Here is a 25,104-nt window from a genome sequence, read left to right as displayed (position 1 = left end):
AAATGTCTAATTCATTAGGAGCAGGTGAGTTGAAAAGCCACTTTAGCGCCACGCAACAGGCGAGCCAGACGAGGGCGCAGTGCACGCCTCACACTTCCAGGCACGGGAGGGGAGGCGAGCTCGAGCCCAGAGGAGAACGCGTGCGGATGTCACACGACTTCTGATTGGTTGGAGCTTTGCAGCGCTCACGTCAAACGGGCCACCATTGGTCGGCTGTAAATAGGCGGCGCCGTGCATGGCGTTTCATTGATATAGCCTACAGCTGGTGGATACGGACTTGCCACACAAGAGTGGAAGGGCTATGAAAGTGAGGAAGGCTTGATGTAGGGGGAGTTGAAGAGGGCTCGAGAAGAGTTTGTATTATTTTTTTTTTAAAGAGTGGCACACCAAAGATTTACACAATTCACAGCCAAAATGCTCTGCCACGTTACTCGTCCGGATTCTGTGGTGATGGAAGTGGAAGTTGATGGGAAGGCGAACGGTGAGGACTGTCTGAATAAGGTAAGGCTGCGGTGGAATACACATCACGTTTTCGTTATTGTGATACCTTTAAGAAAGAAATGATCATGGTGAGGTATGGCAGCAGTGCTCCGGTTTGTCTTGTAGGCAAAAACTTAAAGATGTTCTAAAAACTTCGGCTCGATCGCTTAATTATTCTGGCAAATAAAACCGAGGAATTGTTTCTGCGCAAGGGATGCATAAAGAAAATGCACCCGCTGCTTGACCAACAATTCACTTCATCTGCAGACAAACTACCGACCTGTTTCGTTGTTGCAGATGGGGACTGCGGAAACAAAATGTTCTGCTGCGCGCAACGTGCAGAGAAAAAGAACATCTGTTTGTAACGATGAGACCTTAAAAAAACGCAAATTCCTAGTTGAAACGCACGACTTGGATCTGGATAGTAAAGTTTTGATACATTGTGGTAAAACTGTCGGGTCAGCCTCTACCTGCGCGGCTTTAAAGTCACAGGCAGATGGCTTTGTCGGGGTTACTAGAGTTCATTCTTCTGTCTCCACGAGCGCTCAACGTTCTCGCCTACTCTTAACTGAAACTTCTCTCTGAGTTAAAGTTGTTTCACCTCTTTTCCCTCCCAAAGTGGACGCAAACAGTCAAGCGTGCGAGCTTTTCCTTTCATCAGTAGCCTCTTGTTGTGTATTTTTAAGCTGCTTCTTCAAATGCATGGCATGGCCCCAACTTGCCTGTGGATATGAATGAGTTTTATCTCCGGCTTCCCTGCAGACGTTCTCCAGCAGTTATGTAATAACCCCATGGCCGCCTGCGGCCGCACGAGGGGGCGTGGGATTGTGGGGTTTGATGAACCCCCTTTTTATTTTTTTACCACGGGAGAGCCTCCAAGTTTACTTCCACCCCATCGTGAGCTTTAGAATATTGATGGGGTTTTATCTGTGTGAGAGTAGCACTGGGGGAAGCAGAAAGACTAATGAACAAAGTGATAGAAAGCAGTCTGATTTTCTTCCCTCTTAAATCTTGTGAAACTTTTATTGATTCCCGTTGGAGAATTCTCTTCATTCTTGCCACTCCACTAGGAGACCAAAGCCAATATGGATTGTGTAGTTCAAGGACATTTCACTTGCTGCCACAACTCAAAACTCAAGAGGACCTGTCCACAATTGTACTGTCCTGCTGTGAAATGGTGCACCTTTTGATAGAAGCCGTCAGAATGTGCCGTGATACTTCCTCCCGCAGAGTTATAGGGTCTCTTTTTTTTAATTTCTTTATTCAAAGTCCTCCCTTGGTGACCACATTTGTTTCTTCTCTTTCCAGGTTTGCAGAAAGTTGGGCATAATTGAAGTAGACTACTTTGGGCTGCAGTTCACAGGCAGCAAAGGAGAGAACCTGTGGCTGAATCTAAGGAACCGCATCTGCCAGCAGATGGATAATGTGACGCCCTGTCGGCTGAGGCTGCGGGTCAAGTTTTTCGTGGAGCCCCATCTCATTCTGCAGGAACAGACGAGGTATGTTTACCAACTTGCGTGCAAACCTCACCACGTCACATTTGTTTACGTCCGTATGAACAGATAACGAACCACTTCCTTTAGAATATATTCTCTACCTAGTACCTGAAAATCAGCTTCTTTCTCTAAAAATGTTCAGTAAAAAATGTTATGACTGCATGCAGTATGACATGCAATGATGCGTGCATGCCGGAAGTAAACAAAGCTATCATTAGGGTGTTCCCAAAGCTTAATCTAATCACTTTTGTTAACAGTACAGTAGAATGCCCTGTAGTAACCTCTTCCCCAAACCCATCCGGGGTTACTAAAGTTCCTTTTGATGGAGCTTCAAGCAGGAAATGTGATCCAGCAGCCCTGGGGGCATGTGTCGCTCTGCGCCTGCCCCCAGGGACCCTCTGTGCGGCAGCCAGGACCTCTGTCACAGCCCCCATTCAACCCAAAATAACTTTTGTTGTGCTTTCTTTTTGTTTCAATTGTTTATGGCCATTTTTGTCTGAACAAAAGCACACTCCTCCATTTGGGGTTTTTGCAGATGCTATTTGGAAACCGTGACGTGCCAGTCTAGGGTGTTTTTCGTCATAGATTTTGTTTTCCTGTGTCATCATTAGCAGTAACTGTTGCAGCTGGTTTTCATAGTGACATTTGTATTATTATTATTATTATTATTATTATTGACTTTTAGAGAACCAGTATATACGTTCATACGCTCTTTATGAGATTTTTTTAATCACATTTACCTGAAATACTAGTTATATTTTCATTTTAGAAGCACAGTAGCCCGCAAAAAACCTGCCATAGCCCATAAAACATAAGAGTCACAACTTCCTCTTTACCAGATTAGTTTTAAGGGGGAGAAAAAGAATACTATTCAGAAAAAACAAAAAACCCTTGACAAGTCTAGACTCAGTACTCCTCAGCCCCAGTTTCGTTTGAAGTTATAAATAGCAATTGCATTCGCAGCCCTCAGAACCTGTCCAAAAAAAACCAATTTTACACACAGTGTCTAGTGCGATATTGTGGATGATATATTCACCCCAGGCGGTGCCACGAGAAGTTTGATACTGCGTGGTGGGAACCATGGATGCGGAGGCAGGACAGACTTGAGGGAAAATTAGTTTGGTGTCTTTTTAAGCGATGCCACGCTGCTCTTGCCCTCTCGCTCTCACACTCACAAACAGCATGCCACTAGAACTGTTCATTAAACTGACATGTATCTGCCTTGGCCAGGATTTGCTGCTTGGCATTCCAGTAAGCCCTCAGTTGTTCCCCAGTTCACCCACTGCCCCACCATCCGCTGTTTCCCCACCCCCTTCTTTCCTCTCTTCAAATATAAAGATATCAACTTTGTGCTCTCGGCATATATATATATATATATATATATATTTTTTTTTATCTCTGTCAGATCGAAACAGTCCCCTCACCCTTCCTGTCTTTCCATCTCAGTCACCCTCCACCCACCTCTCTCCACGCACTGGCCCATATTTGGCAACCTTTAGAAGAAAAAAGTGAGAGGCAGCAGGGGAGACACTTGGCTGCCTGCGCTCTGACCTCCACTAGATTAGCAGGGGTTATCAGCAGATGGCTGGCGTCGGGCGGGGGTCATGACGTTGTTAAAAAAAAAAAGGTGAGATAAAGAAGTGAGATGGCAGGACAGAGTATGTGGGGTTGCTGCTAATGAATTCTCACACATGGAACACACCAACATGCTGTCAAGTTAGGTGTTTAATTTTGGCCCAGCCTTCATGCCATCCATCTGCTCAGATGTGATAGCATTGAAGTGGTGGGGAGGCAAACAATGGCATTGATTTTAGATGAGGGCATGTGGACAGTACACAGCAGGGGTATTTTGGTGACCAACTGGGAAACTGCTGTATTTCATTCAAAAGAGTCAAGAATTCATAAATAGCATGCTTGTGGGGAATAATCTTCATAATTTGAGTGAATTAGTGCTTTGAGGTCCCAGCAGGGCCCCATTTCACTCATTTCTTGCGCTGTCACCTTTGACCTACTTAAGGCTACCGCTGCCTCCACTCTGTGTTCTGACTGCAGGCATGCTGCAATGCATGCAAGCAGGCACACCTCATCATGGCAAAAACATTGCACACTTTTGTTATACACATGCGTCTAGAATGTGTCAAGTCTGTGTCTACAGAAATGTTTCACACAGCATCTTGGGCTATTTTTAAAAAAAAAGTTTCAGAAGTTGAAGTTGAAACCCAATATGAGCCCTTGACACACGTTCACATTATGACCACACTAACTAGTTTCACAAGCATGTGAATAAGTGTTCTCAGCAGCGTATGCACAAAGCAAAAGGAACTGCATGTTAACTCTCACTTGAGCTGTGGGGTGGGCCTCTTTTTTTTTTATGCCCTTCTTATAGACCTTATTACATAACCTGCACTGGACTGAGCGCGCTCAGAGCCTCTTATGTAAGCTGCTGTATACTCTTGCTGCCACGTAAAGCCTAGCAGGTCACTTGCGTGTTCTTGCTCACATGCAGTCGACTATTTGTGTCCTTTGTGTTAATACATTTTCTTCTTTTTGTAGGGCCTACTTATACTGAAAATGTTCTCCAGAATCAGATCCACATAGTATTCAAATTTCCTTCAATCAGTAATACCTATATAACCTTTTTAAGTAAACCCCTTTTTCTTTATTCTCATTTCTTTATGATTCTCCAGTCTCCCATCTCTCCCAGCGTTGTTTTATAAATTGAGTATTTCCCCAGCTTTCTTTGCAAATAAGAAACCTTTTGCAAATGCATAAAATGACCTTCATCATCTCTTCTCCAAGTTTCTATTTTGTGCACCTGAAGGTGTCAGATTGAAGAAAGATTGAAGCAGGGCAATGCAAATCTTCCAGTGGTTTGAGATGGTTGCATTGAAAGATGCTTCCGACATTTTTGTCGGCTTTATTTAATGCCAGTGCGAAACTAAAGCTGTTTTTCAAAAATATAGTTGGATAAAAGGACACCTGATTTGTCTTCATCTGTATTTCCATGACGCATCCACTGTAGGAAATAACACTTTTCATTGGTTAAGGGTAACTGACCCAAGGGCCTCAACAACAGCCTGTGTTATCTGCATCATTAAACACCACTTGCTAGAGGGGGTGTGTGGTTTAGAGATGTGAAAGTTTTCCCTTCATTAGCCCTTGTATTTAACATTCTGATCAGGCAAACGCTGGATATCCTGAAAGGGCACAGCCATCGGTACAGGCTTAATTAGAGGTCCTTATTGTTAACCTGTTCACCTGCTCAGGCGTTGAGCTTATCTCCACTTCAAATCCACACCAGAAGCCAAATGAGTTTTAAATCAACAAGGACTCATTCTAATCATTTTAATAATTATATCTCAATGTATTTGCATGCAGGCTTACTTGTGGGGTTTTTTTCTTCGTGTGAAATTGAAATGCAGTGTTTGTTCAAATTCTTGAGTTTCTAAAATACTTGATTTAAACCGTTATGTTTTCAAGGTGAGGAATATGCTAAAAATAGGTTTGATTTTCAACATAATCCGGTGTTTAATCTACACAAGTTCTCAGTGCCGTTGTCATATTTATGTGTTGTCTCACACAAGAGCCTCACTGACTCAAAATTGAGGCGAAATGAAAAGGGAGCGGGGTTTTTTCCCCCCGCTCTGCTCCGTTATACTAACAATTAAGATGTGATGATAAATTCTTCAAGGGTCTGGAAACTTGGTTTAGGTTCCTTGAAAGTGCTTGAACTTTTCCCTTTTAAAAAAAGCCGTACAATCCCTGAAATTTTCACCATCTGTGTCATCAAACAAGTCTTTGAGAATAGCTAACACCGACAGGCAAAGCTAAAAGACAGACATTCATATCCTCAAAGTCAAACATGTCGGTTCTGTGACGCAGTACAGTACTGGAAACAATTCCGGGATCAAAATATTTAAATCTAACTCGAAGGACTTTGCTCTGTTGATGTCATAGCACACGAGGCAGTGTCCCTTTCCTCCTTACATAATCCAAGGCAGTTCAAAAGCAAGCCAGTAAGGATTGGAGATTAAACCTGTAGAGGTGAATGCGTGTGGTAACCTTGCGTCAGACTATCGATCTGTCCAGGGGGTTTCCTTGCCTTTCCCCCAGTGCACAGTAGGATAGAACCCTGTGTAGAGTTTGTGGAAAGATGTTCCAATAAGGCTTAATTTTGAATTCATCATCACCAATAAATTGTGCAGCTGGAGGATAACTTGACTTCACTTGATATTGGGGATAGTTCAGCTTTGTTATCTCCAACATTAAATTGCAGTTTCATCATACATTCGTTCACTCATGAAAACGGAGACTAGAGCATTACCTCTCTACTCCGCCTCTTCAACTGAATGCTCATCAGAAAACAATTTGAGGTAATGTATTCAGGTCACACACAAGTTATAATGGTTAGCTCGCCGTGGCAGGCTACAGAGACGATCAAGCCAGTAAAAAAAACACACAAGATGCCTGTGGGTCTTCAAGTGTTGAATAAAGCCACCCAAGTCTTTATCAGCATGCTCCATCATCAATAATTAGTAGCTTTTTCCAGCCCCGAGAGGTTCTTTCCTCCATCGTTTGTTGTGCACTCGAGTAACCCACGGCTGATATTTGTCTCCTTTTGAAGCCATAACATTAGCCCTCGTCCAAGAACGACATAAGTGTTTTATTTGTTTGGCAGCAGAATTTAGGATTAATGCGGAGCTTTAATCACCGTTTTACCATCCAGTACAGAGCACCAGCCTGTAACACACAAGGCATTTAGCATACAAACAGCTTCTTTGTTTTATTGCTGTATTTAACTCGGCCCAGAGCAAAGGCGCACGTGTTATATCTAGTGCTTGAAATTATTGTTTTCTAACTTTCTGGTAAATTGTACAATTTGATAAGTAACTTTTGATAAGCGCTTTAGTCTGATATATTTTTTTTCCCATTCAGTCCCACACCTTGGGGAGAAGATGTTTAGCAGGGTTTACTATAGTTCATTGACCGCTAGTAACCTCACAGCGCACAGCTCCTGGCAGTGTGTCATTTGACTAGCTTACAAACCGCATTGTTTAGAGCCCAACCGATGAGGTCGGAAACTCTACTGGTGATTGGCTGGATGAGTCGCAGTCTCCAGGCAGAGGTGTTAGGTTTCAGTTAGTGGGGACGTTTTGTTCTTCTGTGAAGTGAGGCAGCTGACTTTCTGCAGAGTGGGGAGAACAGACACTGAGCTGGGGTAGAAGACATTAAAATGAGACAATGGTTTTATAGATGGACGCGACAGACTAGAGGGTTTAGTTGACTTAGTAATGAGTGTCCGGTTACTTGAATATGTACGCTTGTTCTTTGTTTTTTTCTCTGACATCGGACAGATAGAAATGTGTAAAGATTTCTCGAATTCTCATTTGAAAAGTTCTAAATAGCTCAACAAGGAGTTGCTTAAAATGCCCAAATGCTGCATTATGGATATTTAGATATTATTTGAATACTTAAAAGACTCTGCGGAGGAAATCAACTGGAAAACCTTAAATGATCTCGCCCACATCGCCTTAGCTCAACTCTGTATCCAGTGACCTGTTTTCCCATATTCTTTCTCAGGGTTCAGGCCTGCTTTAATTTAATTATTCCAGCCAAGCAGTCAAGTATTCAAACAATCCTGCAGCACCCTACATGACCTCTTCCTTCACGCAACCACTATTTTAAAAATAGCATTTATTTTTACTATGCTTTAAGCATTCACAGGGGTCTTACAGCTGTAAATAGGTAAGCCTCTTAAGACTCTGATTATGGGTTATCTCCCCATGAAAGACAAAGCAGTGCTGAGATGTACACAGTGTAGTTAAAGCAGGACATGAGGCTTTGGTCTAGAGACTTCCCTTCATTCAGTCTGTGTCTGGTATGTTGGTGACGGCCGGTCTGAGGGATGAGGCAACAGCGTGATGATGGCCTCAGTGTGTACGGATGAATCCGTCACGATGGGTGTGCAAATGTGTTAGTCATGAAATGCTGAATCAAACGGGCGGGAGCAGACAGGAGGTCTAGCTGCAGACGAACAGCTTCCCGAGTGTGACACTGATGTAGCATAGCATCCTCACATCCCAACAAGAACCAGATTTGAAGTCCTTTTTTCCTTCTAACCGGGACACTCTCTTGACAGTCACAGATGTTCGTTCGGGGGGGTTGTAGTAGTAATCTATTCATTCCATTTTCTCATGTCTTTCCAGCTTGGTTACAAGCCTGTGTAAACCTGAAGGGTTTTGTACAGCAATAACAAAACCAGTCACGTCACAGCAGTAGGTCTCAAATGTTGTGCCCACTCGTGAAACATTTTTAAAAAGGTTAGTCTCAAACACCGCGTACGGATTTATATGATGCAGTCTCTCCCCCGGCCTGAGTTTACGATGGACCTTGACAGGTGCTGAGGCAGCACCACACTACACCATGAACAGACCGATCCTGGGACAGCTGTCTGAGAAGCTATCTGCTTAATTTAGAGGCCACAAAAGGCAGTAGGGTAATTTGGTAGAAAACATTTGCCCTCCTCATATTGAGAGTTATGGAGTGAGTTTTCACTGCTGCACAAAGCTGATGTATGGAGCAGATAAAGTAGCAGTGTAGCTTCACAGGGGCCTTGGGAAAAAATAAATTGTTACCTCCTGAGTGTGGAGCAGCTGTGTGTTGTCCATTTCAGTCATGTATTTGCAGTGTTTGGCAAAGTGATTCTCTGATGGCTCTCATTCAGCCTCAGGGAAGTTGGGCAGGAATGGCTTTTGTTGAACTGTAGTTACCTCTGGGGCAGTGCCTGTTAACCTGTCCTACTGTAACGGCTGGTGTTTTCTTCTAAATTGGAATTTTGGCTTGAGCTCATCAAAGCATGCACACCTGTTTACACATGCTGGTGCCCACAACACTGAAAACAAAACAGTCAGAGGTCTTGCTCAGCAGCCCAAATAGTCCACGTTGTCACGGATGACAAATAACTGAAACAACGCCGAGGTTAAACCCATGTTACATATTCTGTCAGTGACACAACACCCAACTAACAGGCCGTGACTTGCACTGAAGGAAACTTTTGAATATATGTAATGCCTTACTCAGTGGCACAGTGACCGATCTTAACCCCTTGCCAATCCCCGCCTGAACTAAAGTAACCTCCGCAGCTCGCCCTATAATAACCCTTTGTCGGCACCCTGTAGTAAACTCCAGTCAGCCCTATTGTTTGTATCAGGCAGGTAGCTAACTAGCAGCGCTCCATCACATGATGCCTGCTGGGCCTGACACAATAGAGAGCAGTGTTTGTGTGTGTGCGCGCGTTGGAGGGAATGGGATGTTTAACACCATATCAAAGCAATGTTTGTTATGCCTGAGGCTAGTCAGCTACGGGGCTTCGTTGTTATGGTCTGGCTTTATCACGGGGCGGCGTAGACGACTTTGTTTGTGCACCTCACAGCTGCTCTCGCTACTGTTGTTGCTCTTTAGAAGCACGGCGAATGTGCGTTGGATGAGGTGTGCCTCTGTTATTGCACACTGAAGCAATACACAAGTGTGCGTATTGTGCCGCCAGTTGTGCGTTTCTGCTTCTCCCTCAAGAGTCTGGGTTTCAGTCCCATATGGCGGACAGAGGAAACGTCAACTCCTGCTCGTTCCCGCGTCCTCCCCCACCTGCAGTTCCCACAAGACATCTCAGCAAGATGCCCTTTCTGCATAAACAAAACACACTGGGTTCATGTTAAGTTAATAGATGGGGTGATGAGTGCTACCTTCCCCCTCTACTTGGTGTCCCTCTAAACCTTTCAAATATCCTCAAGTCACAGTGTGACCTGATTTGCACAAATGAAAAATGTCTCTGCATCATGCTTCAAAGAGAACTGTAGCCCAAGGGAGATCCCCCCCCCCCCCCCCCCCCCCCGGAAAAAACAAGCAGTTTCTGGCGCAGTCTTCTTTTAGTCGACCACATCAGGATGTGAACGCCGTTTTCTTTTTTTAAACATTAAATTCGTCTACTGCTGGAACTCTTGTTAGCAGAGGATGCCAAAGTTCTACTTTTGATTTCTGGCATTGCCAAGTAAGCTCTATAGAAATGGACAATGTTAGATTGACTATATCTAATTTGTGAAAGATGTGGGGAGAACTAATGACGTTTAGATGTCAAATGAAAGCCCTGAAGTCACCAAGCACACCAACAGGATCCCAGCTAGTCAACAACAGTGGCCAGTGACAAAGCTGTCCAACTAGTTTGTGGTAACAGAAGCAAGCAGGTGACTGGAGGCAGGCTGTACAATCTTCTTAAGGTTACTGTGCCATAGGTAATCTCAAGGAAAGATCCTTTTAGGTTACTCCAGTTCAGCGCTCTTCATGGGTCAGTCTGGGTGTTACTCTTGACATTTTGTCTCCTGCTGCTAGAAGGAAAGAATTCCTCACATCTTCTGGTCAAAACAATGGAAAGGACCTGCCTTGGCGTATTCTTTTTGTTGTTGTTGAGAATTTAGATGTTTTCCTTGGCCATACTAAAACTCAGTGTTCTCAATAAATCTTTCAGCCCAAACAATAACAGTTTGATCAACATTAATCTTTAAACTATTTTCCTAACCATCACTTTATAAAAATCCATCTCATTTTAGACAAGAATCCCCCAAAGTGGCAAAACAAGACCAGTGGGGGCTTGTAAATGGAAATCTTTAATAATACTTTTTGTGTGTTTTTAAAATCTCAATAACTTTGTGAATTTCTTTTTTAATGGCGGATGATTCAAATAAGCCCTCTGGGATTTTTTTCTCCTCATCCTTCACTGTTTATGCTACAATTACTCACTTTCTCTACTTCAATTTCTTCCTCATATCTCACTATAAGAACTTCCTGTGAAAGAGGTTACAGGACTGATTGTGTGTGTGGTTTTTCTTCCAGTAGAGGAAGTACTTGTACTTTTAACCTAGTGACTCATTAGGAAATAAGACTGAATATTGAGTACCATAATGGGACTTACAATGAGTTACAATGGCTGCCCTCCTGTCTGTGTCTCTGTAGCTTGTTGTCAAAAATGTGGTTCAATGTTCATGCAATATTTTTATTTATTTATTTTGCACTATGTATGTTTTTTTTAAATTGTGCAAAATAAGTAATTAACATAAAAACACACACACACACAGTCAGTCCTTCTTGTACAGGAAGTTCTAATGGTGAGTTCTGAGGAAGAAATTGAAGTAGAGAAAGTGAGTCATTGTGGCTGTTGAACAAATGTCAGTTTCTTTTCCTCCTGCTGCACACATACACCTGCTGTCAGCGGGGAAATTCTAACCCTATAATGACCACCTGCTTGTGTGTGTATGTGTGTGTGTGCACAGTACGTCAGTCACACTGTGACGTGTACTGACTCCTCTACGTTTACACATGAAAGTCAGTTGAACGGTGAAGGTGGGCAGAGATTTCCCATTTTGACCATCGTTCTCTCTTCTCCCTGTTCGACAGACACGTCTTCTTCATGCATGTGAAAGAGGACCTCCATAATGGTCACCTACGTATGGGTTCAGAACAAGCAGAGGAGCTGAGCGCTTTCCTGGCACAGGCCGAGTTTGGCGACTACAACCAAAACACAGCCAAGTACTGGTACTCGGAGCTGTGTGGAGAGGAGCCCAGCACCACTACTATCAACAGGTAGGACACTCTTTAAGCAAGTCAACATGGGCCTCAGGAGGAGGAGGACATTGAAATGTTCTTGATTCAGAATGCATAGCATGCACAAAAAAAAAAAGTCCAGGCCCAGAATCCTTCTGTTAGCTCGACTCTGATTACTACAATAAAAAGCCCTGACCTCAAACCATCACTGATGATGATAGTGGTTTTAGGGTAGTTTACACAGGACGACTGGAATTTGGACATCATTTGAATAGCCCCTATACATACAAGGTATCTAGGTCTGGCTTAACATTGAAACCTGCTCTGTGTTTCAGCTCTGCCCCCTCACTATCTCTGAGGGAGATAGTCCACCCCATAAAGTTGTGATGAAAAGTAAATAATGGGAATGAATTATGGATAGTATAGTGTGGCAGGTGGCATTCAGGGAAATTCATCTTAAGAAGTTAAAATGTTTATGCTGTCTTTTTATATTTTGCAGCAATTTTTTATACATTTCAGTGTCTTTTAGTCATCTGAGGTGAAGGACGTTAGATAAGAGTACATCGCGTTATTTGACACACACACACACACACACACACACACACACACACACACACACACACACACACACACACACACACACACACACACACACACACACACACACACACACACACACACACACACACACACACACACACACACACACACACACATAGATCAGTCAAACGGCAGCTGACAGGGGATCAGATGGCATGTGTTTGCAGAGTTGCGCTCCCAGAACCTCCCACTGTACATCTAAAATGTTTTCCCTGTAAACGAGTGTGACAGTTTCATACTGAAAGGGTTTTAAGAGTGCAAGACTTGTGCACACACCGCACCGCATTTTCCAAAGCAGTGTCTGCGCCACTTTACAACTGTTGGGAATGTATCCAAGAATAACTGCAGCGTTGCAGTCTTCTGGAGTGGCCTACTGGAACCATTTGCTGTGCACATGCCACTGTTCCACACATGTAGAGACTATTAAATGATACATCGTCAAGCCCCATCTGCCAACCCTGCTATATTGAACTCTTTATCCATATGCTGTATTGAACCAGCAGGCCCACCACTGCTACCTCCAGCCTGTTATGTATGCAGGTTTCATAGAATTACTTTCCAGATGTGGATCTATATGGTATGCATATGCTCACTAGCAGGAATGGAAAGAGTACTAGAATAATGTACCTGAATAAAAGTACTGATGCTTCATTAACGTAAAAAAGGTCACTTTTTTTTAATAAATATTCATTCAAGTACAAAAAAATAACTTTATAACATAACAAAAGCAAATGCAATTTATGACTTTCACTTCTGGCCATTAGGCATTGTCCAACACCACAGTTTGTAAACATTGATCACATAAGTATAGTTGTCAAAAGAGAATCAGTTTAGCGCCTGAGGGTGTGTTCAGCTTTGTATTATGCCATTCTGTTTGTTCTGGTGTTCCTAGATAAAATACTAACTGTATGATAAAAGCCTTTGTCAGGAAATGTCATTTCCTTTTTTTCCATTTTTCATCTCATTTTTTTCTAAATTAATTGAAATGGTTGCCCTTCTTCCTTTCTCTCCCCAACCTTTTCTCTTCTGCAGCATCATATCCAGACACAAGGCTCTGGAAGGTTTGAGCCAGGGCACTGTGGAGTATCAGGCCCTGCAGCTGGTCTCCTCTCTGGAGCATTACGGCGTGGAGTGGCACTGGGCTCGCGACGCAAACGGCCAACGGCTGGCCATCGGAGTCGGCCCTGAGGGAATCGCTGTTTGCAAGGAGGACTTCAGCTTAGTCAACAGGTATGCTCCACCTGCACCTCTGCTAAAAGCTCTGTTGTATTCTTTATAGTGATGGTACGTTTCCTGTTGCAGTCGATGAAGAAGGAACTACACGTCTGATTATCTGTTTCTTCTCTTTGTGCTATTCTTAGAATAAGTTATCCAATCATCCAGATTGCCACCCAGTCGGGGAAGAGTGTTTACTTGACGGTTACCAAGGACACAAGTGACAGCGTGGTGCTTTTGTTCAAGCTGATCAGTAACCGGGCAGCCAGTGGTCTGTACCGGGCCATTACAGAGACACATGCTTTCTACAGGTGAGACACACACACACACACACACACACACACACACACACACACACACACACACACACACACACACACACACACACACACACACACACACACACACAGACAGTGCAGTTTGATTTTTAATAGATTCAGGCCTTTTAGTCACTTTGCACTGTTCCATAGTCAATATTGCCTTACATTATTAGAGGCACACTAGAGCAGGTGGCTATAGACATATGGCGAGCCAAGATATCGATTAACATGAATTTAAAGCTCTGCTGTTTGGTTCTGTGTCTCTGTCCGGATACCTGCCAACAGCCTTTGCTACAGTCGTTAGTCATTCACAAATCTAACCTGCTTCTGGAACGGTTCTTCCTCATTTACTGTAACTTGTTTTGATGATAGAAAAGAGCAGTTAATCGTCCCCTGTCCTTTACTAAAGGCTAGATTATAAAAGAGATTGCAAACATGTTCTTCTGCACGGCATGCTTCCTGAGTATTCTCACACATTCGTACACGTTGACTAAGTTGCTTCTTTCCCCTTTTTTAAGACTTGTTGTGGTACAAACGCACGCAAAATGGGACAAAGTCTTCAGTGGGGTGGAGGTGGCATTTTTTTCCTTTGCGTAGAAAATGTGTGCAGCGAGCAGGGACAATTCAAATGGCTGAGCTATGAAATTGTCAGTCACAATAGTACAAAGGTACAAAAGACAGCCCTGTCCTTTTGTTTCAGGGATGGGTTTTTAGCTCAGTCTGCAGATTTTTTTTAATTTTATTTTGCAGGCATGTCATCATCCTGGTTGCTTGGAAACGTGTGTTTATCTCGCAGTGGTGAATGTGGCATCAGAACAGGATTAACATTAGGTGTTGCCTGAATAAACAGCACAGAAGGGGTAGCGGATAAATAAACATGACCTCCACAACCACGAGGGGAAGAAGAGGTCTCTGAGTCTTACTGCAGAAAAAGTTTGGAATTTGTAGTTTGTCGGAATCAAATGCTCAGATTTTTGCTGACAGTAGTAATCATGTCTCATCCTATTTCCATTTCCAGGTGTGACACGGTAACCAACGCCGTGATGATGCAGTACAGCAGAGACTTTAAGGGCCACCTAGCTTCACTTTTCCTCAATGAAAACATCAACCTGGGCAAGAAGTACGTTTTCGACATCCGTCGCACCTCCAAGGAAGTGTACGACCACGCCCGCCGCGCCCTCTACAACTCAGGTGTCGCAGACCTGGTGTCCGGCGGCGGAGAACGCTCCTCCCCTTCACGCTCGCCGAGCCGGGACGACCAGCAGGACGAGGGGCTGGACTGCAGCAGCTGCCAGCAGAGCCGAGCCCTGCAGGAGCGGCTGCAGAAGCTCAGAGAAGCTCTGCTGTGCATGCTCTGCTGCGAGGAGGAGATAGACGCTGCGTTCTGCCCCTGCGGCCACATGGTGTGTTGCCAGACCTGCGCAAATCAGCTGCAGGTGAGGCGCTTTTCAATAGCATTGCCTTAGGTTGTGTACTATATACACTGAGAAATGACAGTACTGCTGGCCTTTGCTATACTGCAGATGCTGCTTACACTGCCTTAGAAGCAGTACTATTAAAAAAAAAAAAAAAGGCCACAGCTTGAAAACTAAAGAAGTTTTGCTTTGTTTTCTGTTTGGTCCATGACTCAAGGCACCTCAGCCTAATTTGAGTTTTCAGCTGTAAAGAAAGCTCTTTAATTATACTTACGTTCCAACTTCTCATCCTTTTTTTTTATGGTCCTTTCAACAACATCCAAAGCTTTGCCAGCACTCTGCTGACCTGATTGCCCCCACCTCTTAATCAGCTGAATGTTGCCCATCTTTGCGGAAGCAGATGGCGTGTGTTCGTGAGTGTGTGTGTCTTATAAAAGGATTATAGCAGCCAGGCAAATCTTACTTCCATTAACTCAACTAAGAAACGTGACCCAGCTAATGGATGTGAGAATGAGTCAGTAGAAACTCAAGACAAGATAAGGGGTGAAGGAAAGTTCTATTGCTTTCAACATGATGTGAAAACTGTTTTTATTTGGAGGGGGGGGTTTAACATTATAGCAATCCTTTTTCCGTGGTTAAGCTCGTTGCCCATTACTTTAAGATATTTGTCACAGTGTCCTTCAGTCTTAACATTAACAGATCGGGTCAGATCACCTGAGTCGTGACTAGTTACCTTAAATTTGACTCTGTACTGTGCGATTGTGGTTACATATTCTCTTAGCTTGCACCTTTTTTTTTTGCTGGCTTTTACACCCTTTTGTCATATCTAACGGAAATGTGTTGACCCAGTTTGTTGTGCATTACAAGACTGGTACATTAGTTAACATGAAACAGGTGGACAAGCTCTCACTTCATGAGCTCATAACAAGAAGGATTCTACCCAAGATTCTTTTGGATAAGCTTGCCAAAAGGTTAATGGGCCACTAAAAGGGTTCACAACAAATACTCTGCCCTTTAAATGACTTTTCCTTTCCTTTCCCTCAGTTGTGTCCCGTGTGCCGGTCGGAGGTGGAGCACGTGCAGCATGTCTACCTGCCTACCTGCACCAGCCTGTTGAACCTGACGCTGACCGACAACCACCAACACCGCAGCAGCATCCCTGCACCCATCCACAGAGACATGGCTTCTCCTCACAGCTGCTCTGCCACAGAGTACGACCACAAGATGTACCACACATAAAAGACAACTCCACCAAACTCCATTCTGAAACACTCTGCATCTAAACCAGCCAGATTATGGTTTCATAAAGAAGGAACATTATTAATCCTTCTTTGTTTTCTGCCTGGACTCCATGAACTACCAAACGTATAAAAAAAACCTGAGAATAATCAAAGATCGACACACTTCGAATCACTCCCTCGACTAGTGTGTGTGCGTGCGTGTTTGTGTGTGCGTGCGTGTTTTTGTTGTTTCCCTTTGGACTATAAGTTTGTCTGCTTGGTTCTTAGTATTGTTGCTGTTGGTTTGAGTGTCATTCTGTCCAAATCTTGTTTATTTTAAACATCCCCTGCCATAAGATGATTTTAGATTAGGCTTTTGTTGTCCTTTTTAATTTATTGCATCAGTTGACCTGATACAGAATAGAAATATTCTTTTTGTTTGTTGAATTTATGTCAGTTGTTTTTCTTAGCTCCATATCAGGCTCCTAGCCCAGAACCCGAACCATATGATGAACATGTTTTAGAAACGCTTCATAATGGTTGAGTTTATTTTTATTCTTTTGTTTTTTTTAATGCTTCCTGACATTTTAAAGCTTATGTTTTTGATTCAAGAACTGACTTTTATGGTGTAAGAGAGTGACATGCATTTTCTTTCAGATTTTATTTCTTGTTTTTCATGTTCCATGTTTTCCGTGCCAATTAGAGGGTATTTAGAGGCTAAGCAGCGCTGCTCTAAGTATAGCATTGCATACTAATAAGACACACCAGGCGCTGAAGCCACCACGGTCCAGTTTTTGTGATCCCCGGGTTAAATGGGGTTCTGTTAGCCCACCAGAACTGCGACCTTGGAAGTGAAACGCAGTATCTTGCTGACACTCCCACAACATTCTTCACCTCGAAAAGGGTTTTGTTGATTAACTGCCACTTGTCCAAAACAACAAGCCTGGATACATAGACTGATGCACCTTTCCATTTTTGTCTCCATGCCAACAGAGTTAGAAATTAAGAGCACAAATGCTCTCCTACTAGACACAAGGTTAAAGAAAAATAGAAATGTGTCCAGCAGCAACTGCTTCCTAATGAAAGCCTCAGCTATACATTTCTTCTCTGGAGTGAGTTTCTTTTGATATTTTAAAGGGTACTAGGAGATCTCTCAGTGCAATACTTGCTTGCTTTATGAAAAGCTTTTAATTTTCAAGTTTTATTTAATTTCAAAGATCATATTTAAGAAAATGAAAGGAAAAAAAAAGATATTGTCACTTTACCAAGGAAGTTTTCCACACGTCTGTAGGGGGTTTGGCCTTAATGTAGCAGCAACACCGTGTTTGTTATAAACCTTCCACAGGAAAGGAAAACCTTTATTTCTTTAACGCTGACTTGATTAAAGTCAGTGCAGGGGAAGGACTCTTATTTTTCACATCGTTCAAGTAGCAATTTGTTTCTGTTTTCTGAAGCAAAAGCCACTATGCTCTGTAAAATAACTCAATTAAATCTTTTTTATATATATATTCTGTTTTTAACAAGAGTATTAATAAAGTTTTTTAAAAAACACTGGATTTTTGGGACATTTGTGAGTTTTATTATCTGAAAGCACTTAACACTTGACACCCTATTCAGAATGAGTATGACACCAGTAAAACAGAAAAAATGAACTACTTTCAGGAATTATAATGCATTGACTGCACTGTATCTTGTATTGAACATATTATGTTTAGGTGCACTAATGAGTTAAATAGTTACTAGCCCAGTAATTCCTGAACTTAATGAATCATTTTTAAAAAGGGGAAACTACAGCCATTTTGAAAATTCATACAGTACATGTTATTCGTATGGTCTTATTAAAAAATATTAGTAAACATGAACAACTCTCCTAAACCCAAAACGCTGAGTGCTAAAACTCTAATTTGTGATGTCATCAAGTACAAAGTGTAAATCTGCTCCATAGATGATGGATTGGGTAAGATGCTACACATGACACAGAGCACAGGGGAATGTTCAGAGTACAGTATACGGGGACATTTTTCACAACTGAGGACACTACAAAGTAGGGCTGGTCAAAATGGCCAAAATCTTCTATCCTGATCTAGGTAATTTCATATATATAGTACATCACGGTAAAGCATGTTTTCTGGTAATTCAATAAATAGCCTTCATGAAATAATGATAAACATTAAAGTCTAGTTTTTTATACTCCTGTGTGAAATGAAGACTTGAAAAATGAGTAATTTCCAATTTTATTAAGAACCTTTGTGCAAAATTAACATAACAGTTTATATAAGAATATTCTTTTCTCAGCTACACACAGTTACCTTGCATGCATGCAAACAGTGTGATGCAAATGTAAAACCCACAATCTTCAAATGATATTCCCTCAAAATCAAATTTTCTGAGAAATTTGAGTTGGTATGTGCTTGTTATTATCAAGTAAGGGTATGTATTTATGTAAATCATAAATAAGTCATTGAGTGTGGTCTTTACCTACTCTGTAAAGTGTCCTGAGATAACTTTTGTTATGATTTGACACTATAAATAAAATTGAATTGAATTGAATTGAAAGGGGACATTATTGTGTATCACAATACGATTACATTGAAAGACCATAAATTATAATATAATATAATTATTGCCCAGTCAATAGAATAAAAAAATTCTATATAAAAAAGAAAACAAATAAATCCACCTGCCATTAGTAGGCCCGTTAGAGATGAGCTGCACCTCGCCTGTGAAATGGATGAGAGCAGGCGGCAGCAGCAGGAGGTGGTCGAGTGGAAGTTTCCAGGCGTTTTCATCAGCCTTCAGTCTGTACGGGAAGTCACAGAAACACTCATATCCTGTTAGAAATGATTCCTATTAAATAAAATGTTATCAGGCCCATATATCAGTTTGAATGCTCAGGTCTCCAGTTTGTTCTTATTATGACCGAGAAGGATATTAAAATGCTATACAGGCGATCAGTTGTTGAGATTATGTGGATGTATTAAGTCTGTCTGACTACTAAATGTCACCAGCCACACAACATGTTTCTGTTAACAGAATAAATCTCACGTCAGACAAATAACATCACAATCTCTCCAATTCAACAAAAAATGAAAAGTTTCTATAAAAGGTTGTAGTGTTGAGCCAACAGCTAAGCCAATAAGCTGTTAGATCAGCCGAGAGCCATGCATTTCCCATCATGCCCTGGCTCTTGCAGTCAGCGGAGAGCAACTGTGGCGCCTGGCTCTGAAAACTGCGGCTGCCTTGATCATGGGCATGATGCCAGAGGATCAAGCATGGATGAAGGCGGACACAAATCTAACCGTCATGCATTGTTCAGCGATTGCCGGTGATCGATTCTGCGCCAATGACATCACGAGTTTACACCTCTGGTTTCTGTCTTTGAGAGAGAGTAGCTCATGTTCACAAATGTTGACTGAACCTTCCTAGGCCATTGAAATAACATATTCAAATTCTAAATTTAGATGAAATCTGTGCATTTATTTTGTGACATACTGTTTATCTCCGTAGAAAATCCTTCAAACAAAGAAAAAATAGTTCTTTGGTTTGTTGAACTACTCACAAGTCATGTCCACTAAGGCCATGACCTCTGATGAGGGGCAGAAATATGTTTCATGGTCTAGGCTCACTAGTCAATCCCCCCCATGACAATTCTACAGTCATATCAGGCCTCTGTTACGAGAAATGCATTTACTGACAGACAGTAAAACCTGGAATTACCCCAAATCAAACTGTCGTTGATCGTATTCATCTTGGCGTTACTTTCTCAGCAATTTATCAAAAATAAATCAGTATATACCTAATGTCTTTAAACAATCTGGGCTGCCCTAGAGCTTTCAGAGCACGCCTGGTGAGAAATGAAAGGGCAAAAACTGTTTTCTTGTGACCTGCGTGGAGCAAATATGCCGTGACTTCTCCAGCACCCCAGGTGAACTGCTCTCTGAAAGGTCAACGTGTTTGTCATTGTCAGACTAGGAGAGGGAGTAGAGAGTTGCACAGTCTGTGGTACAAATAGACTCTGTGTGTTGATGAGAAATGACAAGCTCCACTAGATTGTGATTATAAAGTCTGCAAATAAGTTTAGTACAGCAGCTATTGCTTATTTGGACTTCAGACCCTCCGCCTTTTCATGACCCTCTGGGTGACAATGCTTCCCTCTTTCTCTCTCCCTTCTCCTCTTATCTCACCTCTTTTTATTTGTTCTCATGCATCACTGCCATTAAACCCACTCCAAGGACACCGAAGACAGCAGGGGGGGGGGGGGGGGGGGGGGGTCATATGTAAGAGTGCTGTGATTCCAGCAGTCAGTCATGCAGAACTCGAGTAGTCAAGAATTACAGACTATTACCTGACTGTAAAGTTAAACTTTAACTTTAAGATACAAGGAAGAGAAAAAAGAAAAACATCTGTAAATGGGGCACGCTGCAGCCTGAGAACAGTACCACATGTTCGCCTGTTAAGATCAATCATCAACTGTTTTCTTCACTGACACAGATTCAAAGTGGTCATGTCATGAACTCTGCAGTGGTGCTTTGACCTGCAGTGACATGCAGTTGAAGGCACAAACAGAAAAGCTAGCTGTCATGGCAGGAAAAAAGGTGGATAAGTGTACGGTATTATGAAAGATATGGCTAAAAAACGCAGTGGGGAAACATGAAAACACTGCAGATATGTTAAGCTCTTTGAAATGTGAAAACCTGACAACATTTTGTCACACTAATCCAAAATTTATCTGCAATGCCACACACACACACACACACACACACACATACACACACAGACACAAACGCATTAATCTCTTGTTGAGGAATGTCCAACAAAATATGGATTTTGCAGTGGGTGGAGACATGGAGAGCCAATGTCAGAGAAAAACAGAAAGAGAACACTAAAAATGTCTCAGTGGTTTCGTTGAAGGCTGGGTTTTGAATTTGCCTGATCTGTCACATATTTATGTTTTACTGGAATCGTGTTTCATCGTGTCCTGCTAGGTGGGACATTTACAGCCCTTTTAATGATTTAAAAACAACAGTTTCTGATATATCTTTAAATGTTTTGCCAAAAGCATTTTCACAAATAATTCTTTCTACTGTATGAGGTTTTATTGACTTTCTTTTGTAAATGTCCCTCTTCTAGTGTGGATGTTGCCCAGAGCAATAGTCAATAAAAGCTGATAGAGGGGCATGGTTTGTGACCCACTTTTATATCTGTGCTAATGTACATTTTGTTAATGCTGGATGAAAAACTAAAACAATATGAAAGGTTGTGCCACAGTATGTGTGTGAATACAGAAGGTGGGTAACAGCGTGATTGAAAGCAAAGGCAGGAAAGGCAGAAAAGTGATTCAGGTGGGATAGGATTTGAAACTGGATGAGGAATGTCGTGATGACGTACTATTAGCCATTTCCTAAAGGTTTCTATTTGTACTTTAATGTACAAAAAAACTTTTTTTTTTCTAATATTGTCTGTCTGAATAAACCTGTATTAACCATTTTACAATTAGCGTCTGTTGGAGCCAATTGGGTGTTTTTTGTGTATAGGTGTATGACGTCACAATGGGGCATTAACCTGATGGTGATAGGTCACATCACAGGTGTGTAGTTCGAGCGTGTTTGTTTAACGACAGAGAGAAAAACCATTCTGACCGCATGCATGCACGTAACTCAAAGTATGAATGATTGACACAATGAATGAAAACAAAAGATAGTTTAAGTTATTTGCACAATTACTGAAATCTCAACAAAAAGCAGAGAAAAACAAGCAAAAAACAGACAAGTCAAGGTATGCGCGACAAGGACACATTCTTAGGGTTCAACGCACCACTATGACTATCAGCTTAGGGCCCATTAGTCTCTACAGTGCCTTTAAATGAACTCCCTGGTGTAGATATCCGTATGAAATCCCAAACCCCATTCTTAATGTCATAACAGAGCCATATCATATCTAACAATTTTTACTGTTGGTGTTTATCGGTCTGTATAGAGCGTTTCCTTTACGTCCATTGTCAAACCCAGAGATGTTTCCCACCGGCCTGCACTGCTGCTATCATCAGTGTGGAATTCCTTCTCAGTCACATGCTGAGAGTCAATGTCACTTTCTGTGCACCTGTCACAGAAATATCTGCTGCCAAATGTATGAGTGGCCCGGCTACTTGTCCAGTGTTTACTCCACATGCCACTACCCAGTGACGAAGAATCAGAGTTCAATTAGGGACAAAGTGCACCTTAAAATACCGCTTTTATTTCGACCAGAAGATAGAACTGACTGATGTTAAGCGGTGACACAACATCTCAGGAATGGTGTTTAAAGTTAAGAGCTTGTTTATGACTGAGGAAACATACATAAGAATTAGGTTAAGCACGTTAATGCTATACATATGAGCCACAAAAGGAGACAAGAGCATATAATAAGTCTATTCAATTCCTCTGCATGTCTGGAGAATCGCCATGCTTTTGGTTTTTGTTAACCCTTAATGTCATCTGACCTCCTTCTCTGGAGTTGGAGCTACCGGTAGTTGTTGTATTTTTACACGCCCACAAGCCTGTTTAAGTGTTAGTCCATGCAGAAGCCAGGGTCTACTTAGAGAGAGGTGTGCATGTTTCGCTCAAGGTTGTCTCCTACATTCAAATTCTAGTTCATCACTTCAAAACCTACAAACACAAATATTCCCTGATGGAGAAGATTCTTATTCATCCTCTTTACCTGTGCCACTCAGGTAGAGAATGAATACATATTTTTTAAGTTTGTATCATTTCAACTCGTGCCAGGAAGAGAACATCAAAGATTCTTCACGACTTTACCCACCCACTGCCATGTGCTTTTCACATCTGCTTGTTCCCAATGACACACTGCCAAGGGAAACACAGATACTCTGAATTTGTTTGAGATAAGTTTCCCATGGGCAAACAGAGCCCGCCTCTTGATAGAATCATCAGCTGGTAGATACAGTCTGTCCGTGTGTCTATGCGCGTGCGTGTGCGTGTGCGTGTGCGTCTGCGTGTGCGCATGTGTGCGTCTGAGGTTTTGGACCAGTGTAAACAGCATGCCACTGCCAGGCTACACAATGTTCTCCGATCAGAAAATGTAATGTTATTGTGAAGTCTGGTGTTCATATAGACTTGGCCTAGCAAAAATGTTCATTTTTTAAGTAAAATGAAGGGACAATGTTTTTTTTTTAATGACTTATAATAATGGTAGCACAAAGGGTAACTTGTTTCTTTATATAATGTATATATATCACAAACTATCAAGTCTTCAATTTGAAAAAACAAGCATCTGCAATGCTACATATCATATTTTTGTGATTCTGCAGTGCCTATAAACCTGCATAATGGATGGAGTAGTGAATGTGATAAGTATCAAATAAATATTGTAAAAACCTGTGTATATGAATAAGACTAAAGAGTCCACAGCCACATTAACAGCTCTATGGGACTGTACTTGGGCACAGCTGTACTTTCATCTAAATGCTAACAACCCTAGCCCTGTAACTTGCGCCCAATGAAAATGCTAACATTTGAGAATTCCATAAACACAAAGAGCAAGTGATGCTGATGAGAATGTTTTTCATTTTGCAGGTTTGGTCATAAACCAACGGACAAATTAAAGGTTGGTTTCTGTCAGTAGACGGAAAAAGAAGTTAGTATCAATTATGTAGACGTGTAGGTTACCTAAATGTATCCAACAGTTTTGTATTGTACATTAGTTCCAACATTGACTTTATCTCCTTAGAAACTCACTACATGCAAGCTGTAAATATGCAATATGCACAGAGATAGCTACTTGATGCCCTTTCACCTACTTCCTACCTCAGCCTGTAATTCAGACAAACACTTGAGACTCCACTGTGACAAAATGACTCAGAATACACAGAGTCCACAGAGAGGCCAAAGTGATCTTTTCTTATCAGTTTTAGTACCTTAAAATGGCATTAAAAGGCTGACCTTATTCAGCACCTTCTTATCAGTGAAGTTCAGTGTGATGTGCACAGGAGGCTAAAGAGCAGTGGGTTAATAGCAGCTGCATTAGGTCTACATTATAGCTGTGGTTTATCATTACAGAATTAGAAAAATAAAAATACAGTTGGTTGCTTTAGAGTTATTTACATTTTGTATAGAAAAGTGCTATGTAAATAAGATGTGTTATTGTTGGACCAAACTTTTAATTGAAAGCAGCCAAGTTACCTCCACTGAAGACATTATTTCAGTTCAGTCAATTTGTTACCAGTTCAATTCAATCCAATTACTTTTACCTCACTTGATTCCTTCATTCATATGGAAATGCAGACTTTAAATGTGAGTTAACCCCATTCAGTTTAAGTCTTTGTTACAGGCTTGCAGAGCAGGAAATGAGAACATGTTTGTAGGGGGGAAAAATGAAAAAAAGAAAATCACAATTTTCACGGTTTGGGAAATGACTGCTTCCTGCACGGACCACCAACAAAGACACCCTAGTTAGAAACAATATAACAATGCTTTAAAGGCAGTGACAAAGAGACATATAAATATCACAGAGGCACCTCTTGTTGCCAGGACACACTTTAACAAGAGTTTTGACCTCTGCTCTTTCTTCAGCAGCTCTTTTCTTGAGCTATGCTGACATCTACTGGTTTCATGTTGTATTTACATGTTATAAATGCTGGGATTTTTTCTTTAGTCTGCTCACCAGTCTCCCATCTGCCATTAGCTTAGGGAGCAATGCCCCAACTGGACAGCAGGTGTGCTCTTTAGCACTGCAGCACACAACCCACTGCAGTGCTACCGTGTGTGTG

The 25,104-nt window shown here is 41.9% G+C and overlaps 1 protein-coding gene across 1 annotated transcript; it reads left to right on the top strand.

Annotated features, from left to right (window-relative positions):
• The first annotated feature begins 301 nt into the window (after window positions 1-301).
• mylipa (myosin regulatory light chain interacting protein a) lies at window positions 302-17,886 on the top strand. Its single transcript, XM_083925301.1, has 7 exons — window positions 302-501; window positions 1,789-1,979; window positions 11,424-11,609; window positions 13,203-13,400; window positions 13,532-13,696; window positions 14,724-15,141; window positions 16,165-17,886. The coding sequence occupies exons 1-7, from the start codon at window positions 415-417 to the stop codon at window positions 16,357-16,359; spliced, it is 1,440 nt and encodes a 479-aa protein (XP_083781427.1). The 5' UTR covers window positions 302-414; the 3' UTR covers window positions 16,360-17,886.
• The last annotated feature ends 7,218 nt before the right edge of the window (window positions 17,887-25,104 follow it).

This window comes from Echiichthys vipera (assembly GCF_963691815.1).
Source record: "Echiichthys vipera genome assembly, chromosome: 13".
Taxonomy (NCBI): domain Eukaryota; kingdom Metazoa; phylum Chordata; class Actinopteri; order Perciformes; family Trachinidae; genus Echiichthys; species Echiichthys vipera.
Note: the sequence above shows the minus strand (reverse complement) of the source record. Positions and strands in the feature narration are given on the sequence as shown.